The following is an 18,668-nucleotide window of genomic DNA, read 5'->3' on the forward strand; positions in this document are numbered from 1 at the left end:
CAGGTTTAATACTTTAGTGGTATTGTCCCTGGCTTCCCTAGTCGGGACAAACCCCACCTGATCTAAATGGATAAGGGACGGTAGGTGCTGTTGGAGTCTAACGGCCAGGATCTTAGTAAATAACTTAAGGTCAGTATTCAGAAGAGAGATCGGCCGATAGCTCCCACATTGGGTCGGGTCTTTACCTTCCTTCGGGATGACCGAGATCTGTGCCTGTAATGTAGTTTTGTGGAAGACTCTCCCCGGGCCATTAAACAGATCTACTAAGCGGTGTCCTAAGGATGGAAACAGGGCTTTGTAGTATGCAGTAGTAAGACCATCTGGTCCCGGAGCTTTGCCCGGTTTCGTATTATTTAAGGCCTGTTGGAGTTCAGTCAGCGTAATAGGTTCTTCCAAAAGCTCACGCGGTTCGGGTTGCAATGAAGGCATGGCGGACTGGGACAAATATGACGCCATAGCCTCATTTGCCGGGGTAAATGAGGCAAAAGATAAAAGATTCCGAATTCCTGGGCAATTTGTTGAGGTAGTGATTTTTTTTGACCGGTAGAGTTTACTATGTGTGGTATGTAAGACGCAATTCGCTGTGTCGGCAGAGTTTGGGCGAGACGCCTGCCACACTTATTACCTGATTTGTAAGTTTTCCTTCGGCACACCTGCATTGCTGCCTTAGCTTTAAAATGCAGAATGTCAGTTATCTGCGAACGTACCATGTCCAGTTCAGATACAAGTTGTCTAGTTGCGGCTGTTTTATGGGAAGTCTCTAGATTATGTAACTTAATGAGTAACATATCCAGTTGTGCTGTCCGCAAACGCTTCAATCTTGCGCCATGTTTAATAAAGACTCCTCTTATAATGGCCTTATGGGCCTCCCACACTACTCCTGCATCACTTTCTGGTGTTGCGTTAATGTCAAAATAATACCCAATTTCTCTGACCACATCAGCCAGAACCTCTGCATCTTGTAAGAGACTTTCATTGAGCTTCCATTGCAATTTTTGTCTCATATGTGCGTGCGATAATACGTATCGCATACTGATTGGGGCATGGTCGGACCATGTAATTGACCCAATCAAAGTATCTTCCACTGCATGCAACTGGCCGTGAGGAACTAAAAAGTAATCAATCCGTGAATACGTCTGATGTGGTTTTGAAAAAAAAGTATAGTCACGCTCCCCCGGGTGTAGAAGACGCCAAGCGTCAAACAACTGTGCGGATTGGAGCGTTGATCCAATTTGTCTGCGCATATCACGCTGTGTCGACGATGTTCCTGAATTGGTATCTTCCGTTGGCAATAAGGGTATATTCAAGTCACCCCCTACTATAAGGTGTCCGTCAGAAAAATGCAAAAGTCGCCCTATCTGTTTCCTCAGGAATACGTCCTGATGGTTGTTAGGGGCGTATAGGTTCGCAAGGGTCACAGTCTCTTCTCCAATCTGTCCCTTCAGAAACAAAAAACGTCCTTCCCTGTCTGTCTGAGAGTCTATAAACTTCCAGGGCACTCTATTAGAGATGAGTATAGACACTCCTCAGGACTTAGCTTCAGTATAATTAGAGTGGAATGTTTCCGGGTAGTGCCTATTTTTAAGTATCGGCAGGTTGTTTTCTCTGAAATGTGTTTCCTGCAATAGGACAATATCTGCTCTAGCTCGATGCATATCATGCAGCAGTGTTCGTCGTTTTTCAGGCGAGTAAAGGCCCTTAGCATTTAAGGAAATAATATTAAGTGTATCCATGTCTGCAAGGGTATGGAGTGTGAGGGAGAGGGGAAAAGCGTGAACGGGGTAGTGAGAAAAAAAAAAAAAGAGAAGAGAGAAAAAAAGGAAAAGTGGCCCGCAAAATAGCACAAGACTTTTTTTAGGAAGCTAACGCAAGAGAGCGTGGCTATAAGTAAACTAAATGTAGCCTAACCGGCTAATGCGCTCTCCGGGTATCGAGCGCTGGCCTAATTGGGGTAGTCTATAGGAGAAGCCAAAACTTATGCTTTCGGCACCTCCCCTCCCCCCTGGTAAATCTGTATGTAAATAACAACGCAAGGTACAAAGACTGCTTCTTGACTCTGTGTGTGTCTGGAAATCCATGTGCCTGTCTGTGCAGGGTGGGAGATGAACCACATTCACCAGCCGCCCCTACAGGGGTAGCGCTACATCTATTAAATGCAATGTGTTCAATTGAAAGTCTGCATATATATTGCCAAGGAAAACACGATTTTTGCAACTATTTCAAGAAAACCAAATCTATGTTGCCAGTAACAGGATATAATAAAAGGTCTGCAAAATTAGAGATATGTTCCATCTTTAACATTTCAATGCATTCGTCATTTTTTTTTTTTTGTCACTATAGAGTGAAAGAGAACAATATAGTTTATTTGGACCAGTAATATCCATCAAACCGCTATATGGGTCATAAGAAAATCTTGAAGAGGGTCAGACTATCGGCCTTATTGCTGCTGACTTACAAGTGTGTAGTTTGTCAATCAGCATTTGGCTACACCTAGTCCTGCCCTCTGCTTTTTAGATTGACAGCACTGCCTCTTTTTTCTGAAACCCTCCCAATGTGAGTTGCAGTGTCTGGGAGGGTGATCGTGAGAGATGCAAATGAAGGAGGATATGGTATAGTCCAGAGAGGTAAAACTCAATTTTATTGTGGGCCGCACCAGCATTATGGGGACAAAAAGTGTAGCGCTAATTAAGTAACGTAAATGGATGTGAATAATCCAAACACTCAAGTGATGAACAAAAGTGAAAACAATAATAAACAGTAATAGTACACGTGTCAGTGAACAATTCAATGTCTCTGACGTGAAAAAATGGAATAACAATGATTCTGTGAAAGTTCAAAACTTCATGTTGACATCATGCAAGAAAAAACTGTAAAAGTGACAAAAAAAGCTGAAGTGAAAAAACCACCACCGACAGATAGAAGGCTTACCAGAGCGTTTGAACCCAAGGGAACATACGTTCTATGGGTCAAACAAGCTTTGTATAGTGGGACCACCGATGGAACTGGACACTCATGTGTACTCCAAATGACTGGGCTGGTAATAGCCAGATATCGACAGGATAGGGATAACCACAAAATGGGGGTGATCTTGTGAGAGATGATGGTCCGAGAAATCTCAGAGATAGTATGGGTAGATATATTTAAAAAAAATGGGAGAAAGAAGGGGCCACATAGCGTGATTCCGTATTTAATTATAAAAAAATACTTTAATGTAGTAGGAACACTTACATTTACATTTAAGAAGATGAATAAGGGCTTTAAAAGTGTATATATGGCAACAGTGGAGTCCTCGTGACGCGTTTCGTCTATTAGGACAACCGCTCAGCTTGCAGATATTCTGCAGACCAGGGGCGGACTGACAGCTCATGGGGCCCCCGGGCAAAAAAAGATCATGGGGCCCCCTGTGTCTCTGCCCGCGTTAAAGCTACATTCACACAAAGTCCCACCTACATATTGCACTGCCCGCATTGCATGCGTTCAAACAATTTCTCTACACAATGTTCAAAATAAATGTTTATTATAGGAATTAAAACATTTTTCCCACTGATCACCAATGTAAGGCACATTCTTCCCACTGATCACCAATGTAAGGGACATTCTTCCCACTGATCACCAATGTAAGGGAGACTCTTCCCACTGATCACCAATGTGAGGGGCATTCTTCCCACTGATCACCAATGTAAGGGGCATTCTTCCCACTGATCACCAATGTAAGGGGCATTCTTCTCACTGATCACCAATGTAAGGGACATTCTTCCCACTGATCACCAATGTAAGGAACATTCTTCCCACTGATCACCAATGTAAGGGACATTCTTCCCACTGATCACCAATGTAAGGGACATTCTTCCCACTGATCACCAATGTAAGGAACATTCTTCCCACTGATCACCAATGTAAGGGGCATTCTTCTCACTGATCACCAATGTAAGGGACATTCTTCCCACTGATCACCAATGTAAGGAACATTCTTCCCACTGATCACCAATGTAAGGGGCATTCTTCTCACTGATCACCAATGTAAGGGACATTCTTCCCACTGATCACCAATGTAAGGGACATTCTTCCCACTGATCACCAATGTAAGGGACATTCTTCTCACTGATCACCAATTTCAGGGAAATTCTTCCCACTGATCACCAATGTAAGGATAATTCTTCCCACTGATCACCAATGTAAGTGACATTCTTCCCACTGATCACCAATGTAAGGGACATTCTTCTCACTGATCACCAATGTAAGGGACATTCTCCCCACTGATCACCAATGTAAGGGACATTCTTCCCACTGATCACCAATGTAGGGGACATTCTTCTCACTGATCACCAATGTAAGGGACATTCTCCCCACTGATCACCAATGTAAGGGACATTCTTCTCACTGATCACCAATTTCAGGGAAATTCTTCCCACTGATCACCAATGTAAGGAGCGTTCTTCCCACTGATCACCAATGTAAGGAGCGTTCTTCCCACTGATCACCAATGTAAGGGACATTCTTCCCACTGATCACCAATGTAAGGGGCATTCTTCCCACTGATCACCAATGTAAGGGACATTCTTCCCACTGATCACCAATGTAAGGGACATTCTTCTCACTGATCACCAATGTAAGGGACATTCTCCCCACTGATCACCAATGTAAGGGACATTCTTCTCACTGATCACCAATTTCAGGGAAATTCTTCCCACTGATCACCAATGTAAGGAGCGTTCTTCCCACTGATCACCAATGTAAGGGACATTCTTCTCACTGATCACCAATGTAAGGGACATTCTTCCCACTGATCACCAATGTAAGGAGCGTTCTTCCCACTGATCACCAATGTAAGGGACATTCTTCCTACTGACCACCAACGTAAGGAATATATATAGGGAATAACACTCACTTAGGCTGGATTCACACCTATGGCATTTTTAGTGCTTTTTGCATTTTGCAGATTTGCACTACAGAACATGTTCCATAGGAAACCATGTTAAATGGATTGTTGTGCAAATCTGCAAAATGCAAAAAGCACAAAAAATGCCATAGATGTGAATCAGGCCTTAGTGCAGGTTCACACTGACAGCGGAAATGAAATTGTGAGAGACAGTTCAGCTAAACTCGCACGATTTCATACCCGCATGTCAGTGCGAATTTGGCGGGTGATTTCAGAGACATCTGTGCGGGTTGCTGCACAGATGTCTATGGAAATTGCACCAAGAAGTCGCCAAAAGTTGTACAGAAACTACTTTTAGGAATTGGTGCAGCGCCACAAATGGGGCATTGCACCGATTCGGGTAGTGCCATTGCCATGCGATTTGACATGTCAAATCGCATGGTAAATTTCTTCAATGCGAACCAGGTCTAAGTGCTATTCCCTATATATAACACTGATATCTATACACTGAGTGGCATATCAGTGTGCAGGGGCGGACTCACCATTTGGTGTGCAGGGGTGGACTGACCATTCGGCACTGCCCGAGGGTCCCATGGTGGGAGGGACCGGGCCGGCTCAGTCCGCCCCTGGAGGTGCCCGCAGCAGCGGCAGCTTATCATACACAATAAAAAAAATGAGTCTGTAACCCCGAGAAAGTAGTGCCTTGAACCATTAAATCCCACTAGCTAGGATGATGTGGCTGTTGTAAGAGAGGGTCGGGAGGTATGAGCTGGCCGGGATGGATGGCTCATCATGTGCACTAGTAAATAGCAACTGTCCTGTCCTGACCTGACCTGCTACCTGGTAAATAAGCCCACTGTCACAGCACAGGGCAAGAATGTAAAGAAACAATCAATTGAGCATGGCTCTTATAACACATATTAGACTGTCACAGTAACTGTAATCACAGTGCTTTCATTATTTATGACACTGACCTGCTTCTTCACACAAGGCAGGTCAGCGTGGATGCCGTTCGTTCCTGTGTCTGTGCAATTATGTCTGCTCTGCCTCCGAGTCCAGCAGCTCCTTCAGACAATCCTCCGCGGCAGTGACTTATGGCCCCGCCCCCTCAGCTGAATTCCACAGGGGGGAGAGGTGGCCGGAGCGCCTGTCACAGTGACTGTACATCCCCGCACGGCTCTGAGCCATCCATCCGGGGCAGCTCATACCTCCCGAGCGGAGCGAGCCTACAATAGTCACATCACCCACCCAGGATTTAATGGTTCAACTCAAGGCATCTCGGGGGTACAGAGTACGTTTTTTTTTTTTATTGTGTAGACATAGAAGCTGACGCTGCTGCAGGCACCTCCAGGGGCGGACTGAGCCGGGCCCGGGCCCTCCCACCACGGGGCCCTCGGGCAGTGCCCGACTGACCGAATGGTCAGTCCGCCCCTGCTGCAGACAATAAGTCAAGCCTGTAGGGTCAGACTTTGCTCAGTTAATAGGAAGGCTTCAGTCCAGCACAGCACACCTGCTATCGGCATTGGCAGCATTGCAGACAAACTACAGCCTGTGGGGCAATTGTAACAGACTGAACTATGGACAAGCCAGAAAATTTCAAACCAGCATTATGGTTGTCCTCAAAGGGCCAGTTGTATCTGTAAGACTATATAAATTTATGAAGGGCTTTGTTCTGCAGAGAATGGGTGCAGGAACTCAACCATGTAACCCCCTGAACTTCATTGAATGATGGGTGTGGCCAAACTGCAAACAGAGATAGGATCTTAAATGGGCAATACATGCCAGGAGTGTATTATGTGTAGAGTTTAGGGTGGCACTATATACAGAGTGCAGGGTTCAGAGGTGGGCTACGTACAGAGTGCAGGGTTCAGAGGTGGGCTACGTACAGAGTGCAGGGTTCAGAGGTGGGCTACGTACAGAGTGCAGGGTTCAGAGGTGGGCTACGTACAGAGTGCAGGTATCAGAGGTGGGCTACGTACAGAGTGCAGGGTTCAGAGGTGGGCTACGTACAGAGTGCAGGGTTCAGAGGTGGGCTACGTACAGAGTGCAGAGTTCAGAGGTGTGCTATGTACAGGAATCATCTCTTTCACAGGTTGTTCACCTCTCATTTCCACATTTCATTTCCAACCCTCCCCCTGGGTGCAAGGGCCACATGAAATGGCAGGAGGGGCGGATTCGGCCTGTGGGCCTTGTGTTTGACACATGTGGCTTAGTCAGTTCACCTGCCAGGGTGGGGTTTTAAACTTTCCTGAAATTGTGCTTTAATTTACTTTATGATGTTTGTGCACATAGCAATGGAACTTGGTGCTTGTTTAGACTGTCTTACAGCAGACTCTAGTTTATTTTCTTTTATTTTTTATTCCAGAATTCTTTATCGATGGTTTGGGACGCCTGAGAGTGGGTTCATGTAGCCATGTCACTATTGAACACCAGAAAAAAGAAACACCAAAAGATGGAAAACTACTTAAAGCTTCCGAAAAATACAATTCATTCCGACAAAACACTGCACAGCAAATAAAGACTAAACTTGGACTACTTTATTTCAAGAACCGGCTGAGCTGTTTCACAAAGCAATGAGTTTTTTTTTAGTTTTTTTGAAGGATGGTTGCTGATCAAAGGATCTAAGAAGTATTTTTTGATATAAATAAATATCTAAATGTCGGTCTAGTTAAGTTTTTCATCTAATGATTTAGTTGGCATTGAGTGAGTCTTGCTGATGAGCCTTAGGCCGCGTACACACGGTCGTTCCAAATCGATGAGAATGGTCCGACGGGCCATTTCCATTGGTTCACCGCTGAAGTGGCCTGATGGTCTGATGTGCGTACACACCATCGTTCCAAAAACCAATCGAGTCAGAACGCGGTGACGTCAAACACACGACGTGCTGAATAAAACGAAGTTCAATGCTTCCAAGCATGCGTCGACTTGATTCTGAGCATGTGTGGGTTTTGAACCGATGCTTTCTGTACTAACCATTGGTTTGGACCGATCGGGCAGCGGGCCATCGGTTCGATTTTAAAGCATGTTTTAAAATTTTGGACCGAAGGACAACAGGCACACGGTCGGTTTGGACCGATGAAACTGAACCTCGGTCCTGTCTCATCGGTTTTGTCCGACCGCGTGTACGCGGCCTTAGCATTTAACAAAAAAATTTAATTTATATTTAAGGATAATTTTCAGATAACGTGAAGAGAGTGATATTTTTCAGTTTGATGATGAAGTTTCCATGTATAGCACACCCTCTGCTTGAGCATCAGTGGGAAGACACTCATGGATCACATTGGTGCTTTATGATGATCACAAGTCATTGCTCCAAAAAATGTAGGTGTTCAATTCCATATCTGCTAGATTAGAAAAACCTGTCTCCTTTCAGCATGCTGGAGAGATGGGATGGTGACATTATGAAAATTAAATGTTTTTCCCTGAATGGTGTCTGTGCCAAATGAGCAACCCCATGTGTTCAAAAAGCAGCTGGGAAGGCACTTGGAACGGGACTTCTAGTTTTCCGACCGATTAGGGACAGTAAGGACTTAAACCCATTAGAAAAACTTTATTGAACACAACCCCCACTGAAGCATGGGATATCAAAAGTCTACGAAATTCGGACAGATTTAGAAGGGCAAGAGACACCCCCCTATATAGGGAAATGGAAAAAAAAAAAACATGTATGAAATTAGATGAACAACAAGTTGAAAGAATGATAGCAGCAGTATATAACCCCTTCCCGCTGAGCGTACGCATATATGCAGCCTCGGCTTTAGGGGTTATACCCGGATGTTCCCGTAGCTGCAGGCATTATCCCGGTACCGTTTTTTTAGAGCCAGCGGTCCGCTTTCCAGGGATAACAACCGATGCGGCTAAAAGCTGCTCGGTTGTTATCCCGGAGGACATCCCTACCTCCCGCCGCCTTCTGCCGCTCTTACCGGGCCTCCCGTACCATCGGGAGACCCGATCCTCAATCCGCCACTTCTGGCAGCTAGAGACAGACTGGCACGAAGCCGGAAATGGCTTTGTTCCAGTCTTCTCTCTGTAAACATGGAAGCGACAATAGGACGCCACTTCCGGTTTACTCGGCTGCCAATGGCGCGGTTTTTTAAAAATATACAGTATTCAGAATTGCCGTATTCCGTGATCTGAATACTTTAAAGTGCAAAGGAAGGATTTGGGGTCTTTTAGACCTCCGATCCCTCCATAAAGAGTACCTGTCACCACCTATTACTGTCACAAGGGATGTTTACATTACTTGTGACAGCAATAAAAGTGATCAAAAAAAAAAAAAATCAAATACATATAATAATACGGTAAATAAGAATAATAAAAAAAATTCAAAGCCCCTCCATCCCCATGAGCTCGCGCAGCAAAGAAAATGCATACGGAATTTGCGCCCGTATATATAAACGGTGTTCAAATCACATATGTGGGGAATCGCCGCGATCGTAAGAGCGAGAACAATAATTATAGCACTAGACCTCCTCTGTAACTCTAACCTGGTAACCGTCGCCTATGGAGATTTTTAGGTACTGTAATTTGTCGCCATTCCACGAGTGTGTGCAATTTTAAAGTGTGACATGTTTGGGGTCTATTTACTCGGCGTAACGTCATCTTTCACATTATACAAAAAAATTGGGCTAACTTTACTGGGTTTTTTTTAATTCATGAAAGTGTCTTGTTCCCCAAAAAGTTGTGTTGTAATAGACGGCTGCACAAATACAGAGTGACATAAAATATTGCAACAATCACCATTTTATTCTCTATATTCTCTGCTAAAAAAAATATACATAATGTTTGAGGGTTCTAATTAATTTTCTAGCAAAAAATACAGATTTTAACTTGTAAATTCCATGTCAGAAATAGACTTATGCCCTGTACACACGACCGGTTTTCCTGACATGCCAAAACCCAAAGTTTTTCCCATCGTGATTCATCTCAAGCCTGCCTTGCATACAAACGCTCGACCAAAGCCCAGTGACGGCCAACATGTACGACGGCACTATAAAGGGGACGTTCCATTCAAATGGTGCCATCCTTTGGGCTGCTTTTGGTGATCCTCATGTTGGTAAAAGTTTGGTGAGAGACGATTCGCGCTTTTCAGTCTTCATGTTTTTCAGTCCATTACAGCGTGACGAATGTGCTATCTCCATTCCGATCGCTAGTTTTACCAGAAGGAGCACTCTGGTCTCATACTCGATTCTGAGCATGTGCTTTTTTATTTTTCCCTCGGAAAAGCATACACACGAGCGGTGTTCACGACGAGAAAAAGACTGGCGGGGAAACACGACGGGAAAAAATAGAGCAGGTTAGAATTTTTTTTGCGGGCAGTTTTGTGGCGGGAAAACTGCTATGGAGCATACACACGATCGGTTTTCCCAACCAATCTAAAAAATCTGGAAAACTGGACATATGTACGAGGCATTTGTCTTGAAAGGAATAATTATGCTACAGATATAAATACAATAGAAATGAACTACAAGCTGCTAGTAAGATGGTATATGACCCCAGCTAAAATCCACAAATGCCAGCAAGAAAAATCTCCTCTGTGTTGGAGGGAATGTGGCCAGATCGGTACAATGACCCATATTTGGTGGGATTGCCCAAGAATAAAGGATTACTGGCTGGAAATTCAGGAATAAATAGGAGAAATAACTGGAGAAAAGATAAGCAATTATTTGCAGACATGCCTGTTCCATGAAATAAAACCCCCAAAAAAACAATACAGGAAAACACTAACTCCAATATTGTTAAAGGACTGATCCCAAAAAGGTGGTTAGACACAAGAAAACCGTAAATATAGGAATGGTTTGAGTGAATAGAATACTTTAGTAAAAATGAATACTTATGCAGCACAAAAATGGGACAAGTGGAAAAATATAACAGTACCTGGAGTAGATGGAGAGACTTCAAGGCCTCAGAGAAATATCTGGAAAAGATGATGGAGGGTGACCGGGCCTGAGAGGACCGAACGTAGGAGAAAGGGAGAGGGCAAGCCATATGGGGAGTAGGAGAAGGAAGAAGGGTTCGAGATGGGAGAAAAAAGGGTAGGGCAAGAATAGAATAGAAGAAAATAATTTTTTAAAAATGATATAGTGAATAAGGGTGTGTGTTCAGGTTTTGAATTTTAAATGTTGAATATTTTGTAGTAGAAGAAATTGAATACATTTTTGAAGAAATACCACTATGATGCGAAACTGAGATCGAGGCAGTAAATGAACATAAAGTTGAATAAGTTGAATTCTCTGAAGTGGTATAAAACAAACAAACATTAACCTAAACCTTGTGGACAGCCTTCCCATAAGAGTTGAAGCTGTTATAGCTGCAAAGGGTGGGCCAACTCAATATTGAACCCTACAGCCTAAGACTGGGATGCCATTAAAGTTCATGTGTGTTTAAAGGCAGGCGTCCCAATACGTTTGGTATTATAGAGTAAATATTTTTTATTATATATTTTTTGCACATTTTAGATTGCACAGATATGTCAATTTAGGATGAGTTAATCATATGTTTAATGCACTTTTATTGTGATTTCATAACTTAGTTAAGATGACCCTAGCAAAAGGTTCATCTTAACTGTGGGTCCACGACCCAATGACCACTCTCCCCCTTGCGATCCTCCTGTAGCGGTTGGCTAAAGTGTTGGAGGGGCCCCCTTTTTATTTTCTGACGATTACCTGTAGCAGGAAGGATGACGAGCACCTTGGCAGTTCCTCCAGCAGACCTGAACAGCGATGTCCTGGTTCACAGACAGGTGATCCAAAACGGATACTGGAGCAGGCGATTTCACAGCCAAGACTAATGCTACGTACACACGATCGGAATTCCAACAAAAAATTCCATCTGATTTTATTCCATCGGAATAAAATCAGATGGAATTTTCCGTCGGAATTCCAATGAAGCTGACTTTCATCAGTCTTGCATACACACTATGGGCCATATTCTTAAAGAATTTACGCCGGCGTATCAGCAGATACGCTGACGTAAGTCCGATTCTAAGGCCGTCCTATGTTTAAGTGTATTCTCAAACTGAGATACACATAAACATGCCTAAGATACGACGGCCTGCGCCGTTGTATCTTAGGCTGCAATATCTACGCTGACCGCTAGGTGGCGTTTCCTTTGCGGTCAGCGTAGAATATGCAAATGACTAGTCACGCCGATTCTCTAACGTACGCTTGCCCGTCGTAGTGATTTTACGTAGTTTACGTAAGCGATACGCGGCGTAAAGATAAAGATGCCCCCTAGGTGGCGTACTCAATGTTAAGTATGGCCGGCGTTCCCGCGTCGAAATTTGAAAATTTAACGTCGTTTGCGTAAGTCGTCCGTGAATGGCGATGGACGCCATTTACGTTACCGTCAAAACAAATGACGTACGTGAGACGTCATTTAGAGCAATGCACGTCGGGTAATTTACCCGACGGAGCATGCACATTACGATTGGCGCGGGAGCGCGTCTAATTTAAATGATCCACGCCCCCTACCAGGATCATTTGAATAAGGAGTGCTTGCGCGGGTGGACTTTACGCTACGCCGCCGCAAGTTTACAGGTAAGTGGTTTGGGAATCAGGCACTTGCCAGTTAAACTTGCGGCGGAGTAACGTAAAGGACATACGTTACGCCGCCGGAGATATCTAAGAATATGGCCCTATCAGACTAAATTCTGACCGTCCAAAATGCGGTGACGTAAAACACTACGACGAGCCGAGAAAAATGAAGTTCAATGCTTCCGAGCATGCGTCGACTTGATTCTGAGCATGCATGGATTTTTCTCTGATTAAATTCCACACAGACAATCAGAATTTCCTATTGTTTTTTTTCTCCATCGTAAAAATTTAAAACAAGTTCTATTTTTTTACACCGATGGAAAAAAGTCCGATGGGGCCCACACACGATCGTTTTTTCCGATGAAAACAGTCCATCGAAAAAATTATCGTGTGTACATGGCATAACTCAGATCAGCCTCTGGGTCAGGGTTCAGCAATGCTCAGCATTCTGCAGTTCACTGGCTTGTTCTGCTCCCAGCGAGACACAGCACAGAAATTCTTCCTTTCAGCAACTCTCTGGTTGGCACTCTCTTCCTGCTCTCAGGTATCATTGGGTGCTATAGTTGTTTTCCCAGTGATGGCAATGATTCCGATCTCCCTCCAGACTACATCTCCTAGAATGCTGTGGCCTAATGTCAATCACAGATAAAACACAGCTGCTGCTGCCATCTTGTGGACAAAAAGGAGTCCTGCAGAGCCAGTAACATTACCTTCTGTCAGACATACAGTATATGGGATCTACATTGCCACTGAAATTCCTGAGAAAGCCAGTTTGACTGTGAAAGGGCATGGGCTGTGCCGGTGAGGTGTCTGAGAAACTGGCCTAATTGTGTTTCTGCTGTGGTTATTTTTTTATAGAGGCAGAAAATGCCTTCATAAGGTGCCTCTCAATCTTTGGAGGAGAGAGAGAGCGAGACAATGTATGCTGGCAGCCTTGTATGTAAAAATATTTAAAAGCTCAACTCCTTAAAAGTGAGAGACTTTGAACATATAGTAAGTTCTGGATAGGCTATGTTTAATTTTGTCCTTTTGTGTGTGGAGACACCGTGGCCCGGATTCAGATAGGAGATACGACAGCGTATCTCCTGATACGCCGTCATATCTCTGAGTGCGGGGCGTCGTATCTATGCGCCTGATTCAGAGAATCAGTTACGCATAGATTTCCCTAAGATCCGACTGGTGTCTTACACTGTCGTATCTTAGGCTGCATATTTATGCTGGCCGCTAGGTGGCGCTTCCGTGTAGTTACGCAAGGAATATGCTAATTAGGTATTTACGCCGATTCAGGAACGTACGTCCGGCTGGCGCATTTTTTTTACGTTGTTTACGTTAGGCTATTTTCGGCGTATAGTTACCCCTGCTATATGAGGCGTAGCTAATGTTAAGTATGGACGTCGTTCCCGCGCCGAGTTTTAAATTTTTTTACGTTGTTTGCATAAGTCGTTCGCGAATAGGGCTTTGCGTAAGTTACGTTCATGTCGAAACCAATGAGACTTTGCGGTGTAATTTCGAGCATGCGCACTGGGATTTTTTCACTTAAAGGCGCATGCGCCGTTCGAAAAATCGTCAAATACGCGGGGTCATGATTTATTTTAATAAAACACGCCCACATCATCCTCATTTGAATTACGCAGGCTTACGCCGCACAACATACGTTACGCCGCCGTAACTAAGGGCGCAAGTCCTTTCTGAATAAGGAACTTGCGCCCAAAATTACGGTGGCGTAACGTATCGGAGATACGTTACGCTGGCAAATAGAGCATTCTATCTGAATCCAGCCCCGTATAAGTTGTTTTTCAGAAGCTGGGTGTACAGCTCATGTTCATGTCAAAGGATTTGAGTTGGGAGGTGAGATTGGGCAGCAAAACATTGTGCTGGGAGGGATTTTTACTGGAAGGAAGGGTAATTTTTAGCATTTTTTGTTTGGGAAGAATTTTAGCTTGCAGAGGGAACTTATGCTTATGCCTCGTACACATGACCATTTTTCCCATCGGAAAGGCAGCGTCCAATCACAGCGCCTGACGTTTCAGCCAATCAGGTGACAGGTAACAGACCCGAGCACCTGATTGGCTGAGAGGCGGTTCAGTGTTAGAAAAGTGATTCATTTGATTTCCTAACACAACGCTGAGTGAACAGCGAGTGCCTAGCATGGCATTAACATCAGGGGCGATCAAAGGATTAAATGTCTTCCCTAGGAGTGCTTGCTAACTGTGTGGGGGTGCTTAAACTGTGGGAAGACAGATCTATGTTTCTGCTTAGCAGAATCACAGGATTTCTGTCTTCCCTACTAACAGAACTACGATCTGCCTTGTTAACATAGGCAGACTGCCATTCTGTCTCTCTCAGGAACAATCAGTGGGTCTCACCGGGACATTGGTTCTGCCAGAACCGCTAATTGGCTCCTACTGTGTCCAATCACAGCAGGAGCAGGTCGCCGGTGTTGTGCGAGATAGCACATTCATTACGCTGTAACAAACAGAAAATCGCGAATCGGCTCTAACCAAACTTTTACTAACACGCAGTAACACGGAATCAGCAAAAGCAGCCCCAAGGGTGGCGCCATTGGATTTGAACTTCCCCTTTATAGTGCCGTCGTACGTGGTTTACGTGACCGCGTTCTGACACGATCGTTTTTTTAACCGATGGTGTGTAGGCACGACTGACCATCAGTCAGCTTCATCGGTAACCGATGAAAACGGTCCATCAGACCGTTTTCATCGGATGGACCGATCATATGTACAGGGCATTAGAGTTCTGAGGCCCCGTACACACGAGAGGATCCATCCGCTGGAATTGATCCGCGGACCGGCTCCAGCGGATAGATCCCCTGGTGTGTACAATCCAGCGGATCTGTTTCCGCTGATTTTTATCCCCTGGGATGGATTTCCAGCGGATTAAAAATTTTAAGACATGCTTTAAAATCTATCCGCTTGAATCCATTCCAACGGATTGATCCGCTGGTCTGTACAGACTCACCGGATCAATCCGTCCGAATGAATCCCCCGCATGCGTCGTAATGATTCGACGCATGCGTGGAATTCCTTATATGACAGCGTCGCGCACGTCGCCGCGTCATCATCGCGGCGACGGCGCGACATGTCATCGCGATGGGATTTCGGCACGGATTTTGATCCGATGGTGAGTACACTCCATCGGATCAAAATCCTCGGAAATCCTCGAGAGGATTTATCCGCGGATACGGTCCGGCGGACCATATCCGCGGATCAATCCTCTCGTGTGTACCCAGCATGAGACTCCGTGTCCCGGGCTGGGGGGGGGGGGGGGGTTTGGGGCGGATGGTGGACCTTTCTCCTCTCTTTTTCTCCCTCACTCTTCACCTCTCTTTCTATACTTTTCTCCACTTTCACTGACTGTCCTTTACTTCTTCACTATACTTTATATTCCTTTGATCGCTAAGACACATTGTGGCAGGCTGGACTCTGTGATGATATAGACACTTGGCCCTATGTTAACTAGATTGGATCTTGCATTGACCTGTCTTATGATCCAGTTGTTATACCGGCAACTTCGCTTGTCCCTCCTAGTGCTGCCCCTTTATAATGCTATGTGTCCTTTTATGTTTTTTTTTTTTTTGTTTTTTTTCTTTCTTTGTCCTTTCTTTTGTTTTTTTGATTGAACACCAACCATTTCTCCGATAAATTGCCCGAAAAAAAAAAATATTTTCTGTCAGTGCCCCTCCCGAGACTAGACTCGGGATCCGTCCCTGGCTGTACATTCCCTATTACATGTCGCATCATTCTTTATGACATGCTGTATGTTCCTCATTCCACACTGCCTCATTCTATGTTGTTGCTGCTGGGGGATTTATTGTTATAAAGGGACGGTGATGGGAGGAATACAGGGGAAGAGACACGAGGCAGTGGTGAGAGGTGGGCAGGGAGCAGAGACAAGGGTAGGGGGAGTTTGTGCACCTATTATTTGAGAAAAAAAGCCCTGGAAGAAATTGTATTTAAAATGTATATATTTTACAAGTCATGAAATAATTACTTTATCCACTGCATGTATTATAACAGTAACATAAATTACACAAATGTAACACTTTGCATTGCTTTTTTATTTGTTGGTATTAAAGGGATACATCCAACTAAGATAATGCTTATTAATACAGAATAGTAAAGAGAAAGAAGAAAATAATTAGAAAATCTTGCTGGTTCTGGTTAGGGGGCTCACATGCAATCAGGAATGCCCTCCAATGGTCACCCAGGAACGTCACCCAGGAGTGCCCCAGTCCACATTTATAAAAAATGTCCAAAACAGCTCTAATGATTCAATTGGTTTTGGGTGCAGGCTCTAGCATCTCTAGTAAGGGAAACAAGAAGTGAAGCCTTGCTCACATGCGTGAGTTGCACCTTGTGAATAGTACTCTTCTGGGACCTGTGATGTATCCCAGAAGACTGCAGGGGGAGGAGGGGGTCCAAACTAAGCCAGAAGTGGGAACCTTTTAAAACCAAGTACCCGCTTGGGTATCCCGTTAATTTGTTATTTTTTTTTTTTTACTTAACTTTATTGATTTCACATAGGGGACCAAAAAGGCGTTTGCAGTTTTATGAATCATTAAACTGTTTTGGTCTGGCACTAGCAGCCATCGGTATATGGAGTTAAATCCTGTCCTTTGCATTTTTCTGTCCAAGCAGGCCTGTAAATAAAAAAGTGTAAGTGCAAATAATATTTTTTTTTTTTATATAAAGAAAAAAAAACAGAGCACACAATACTTAAAATAAAAAATAAAGGGCCAGATTCACAGTGAGAGTACGCCGGCGTATCTACTGATACACTGGCGTACTTTCAAATTTTCCGCATCGTATCTTTAGTTTGAATCCTCAAACCAAGATATGACGGCTTCTGCCTTCGATCCGACAGGCGTACGCCTTCGGATCGTTGGTTGCAATACTTCGGCGCCCGCTGGGTGGAGTTTGCGTCGTTTTCCGCGTCGGGTATGCTAATTATCTTTTTCCGTCGATCCACGAAGGTACGCGCAGCCGTCGCATTCTCTTACGTCGTCGCTAGTCGGCTTTTCCCGGCGTATAGTTAAAGCTGCTATTTCGTGGCGTATAGATAGACTTGCCATGTTAAAGTATGGCCGTCGTTCCCGCGTCAAATTTTGATTTTTTTTTTTTTTTTGCGTAAGTCTCTGTGAATAGGAAAGGACGTAACTCACGTCTATGTTCAAAAAATTACGTTGGTGCAACGTCATTTCGCCCAAAGCACGGTGGGAAATGCGCATTTCAATCGGCGCGGGAACGCACTTCATTTAAATGAATCACGCCCCCTACCCGCCCAATTTGAAATGCGCGCCGAGAAATACACTACGCCGCCGTAACTTACGGCGCAAAATCTTCCTGGATTCGAAATTCCGCCGGGTAAGATACGGCGGCGTAGCGTATCTCTGATACGCTGTGCCAGGGCAATTCTTTGTGAATCTGGCCCAAAATGTTTATAAAACCTTTTGCAAAGCAAACATGTCAGCGCTCTTCACTGCAACCTTTCAGCCTATGTTTTTCTTTTGCAAGCACCTGATTTGTTACATGACAGGGCTCAGAGAATGATTTCCAACAAAAAAAACAACATTTTTTTACAGATACATTTATTTGATCGTATCAACTGGGCAATAATCCCTTCACACCGCCTCCCTATGGCCATTTATGTGAGCTTCAATGCCGAGATCATGATTGCTGTGATTGGCTCTTGCAGCGGTTACATAACTGGAAGCCCATCCTACTGGCTCCTGATCAGACACACAGCTAAGTCAGTGTTCTGGGCGCGTGCTGTCAGCACACAATCTCAGACTGCTGTGGACCTCTCTGAAGGTCCCGCCCCCTTCCTAGGGTGACCACGTGTCCCGGATTGCCCGGGACAGTCCCGCATTTTGCAGGTCTGTCCCAGGCACCTTCATTCCAGGACAATACAGTGTCATGGAATGAAACTGACACAGCCACCCCCCCCCCCCCGGCCAATCTGATGCCCCCAAAAAAGGCCACCACATCACCGCTTTACTCACTGAGAGTACTTGTCCTGGCCGGGAATGCCTGGAGGAGCACAGTCCCCACCCCCTGCTTGTGATTGGACACAAGAGGTGGGATTTATGATTTCTCAAATCACTGTGCTGTGATTCGTTACAGCACAAGCTGATTTTTGGGAAGGGAGGGTGTCCCGAATGGCAGTTTGGATATGTTGTCACCCTACCCCTTCCCCATCTCCTACACAACTTTCCCTCTCCATTTTTCCCCAGGCTC

At 44.6% G+C, this 18,668-nt stretch overlaps 2 protein-coding genes across 3 annotated transcripts in view; one reads left to right on the forward strand and one right to left on the reverse strand.

Annotated features, from left to right (window-relative positions):
* Positions 1-7,546, forward strand: part of LOC120919515 (beta-1,4 N-acetylgalactosaminyltransferase 2-like) — a 71,180-nt gene extending 63,634 nt beyond the window's left edge. Inside the window, exon 10 of the mRNA XM_040331717.1 lies at positions 7,245-7,546. Within this exon, the coding sequence (XP_040187651.1) occupies positions 7,245-7,456 (212 nt within the window). The 3' untranslated portion in view covers positions 7,457-7,546. The remainder of the gene's footprint in view (positions 1-7,244) is intronic.
* Positions 7,547-16,471: 8,925 nt separating this feature from the next.
* LOC120918251 (lysozyme C-1-like) overlaps positions 16,472-18,668 on the reverse strand; it is a 38,555-nt gene continuing 36,358 nt past the window's right edge. For both annotated transcript variants that reach the window (XM_040329764.1, XM_040329763.1), the window contains exon 4: positions 16,472-17,071. In XM_040329764.1, the coding sequence (XP_040185698.1) occupies positions 17,011-17,071 (61 nt within the window). In that variant the 3' untranslated portion in view covers positions 16,472-17,010. The remainder of the gene's footprint in view (positions 17,072-18,668) is intronic.

The sequence above is a fragment of the Rana temporaria genome, chromosome 12, assembly GCF_905171775.1.
Source record: "Rana temporaria chromosome 12, aRanTem1.1, whole genome shotgun sequence".
Classification (NCBI taxonomy): domain Eukaryota; kingdom Metazoa; phylum Chordata; class Amphibia; order Anura; family Ranidae; genus Rana; species Rana temporaria.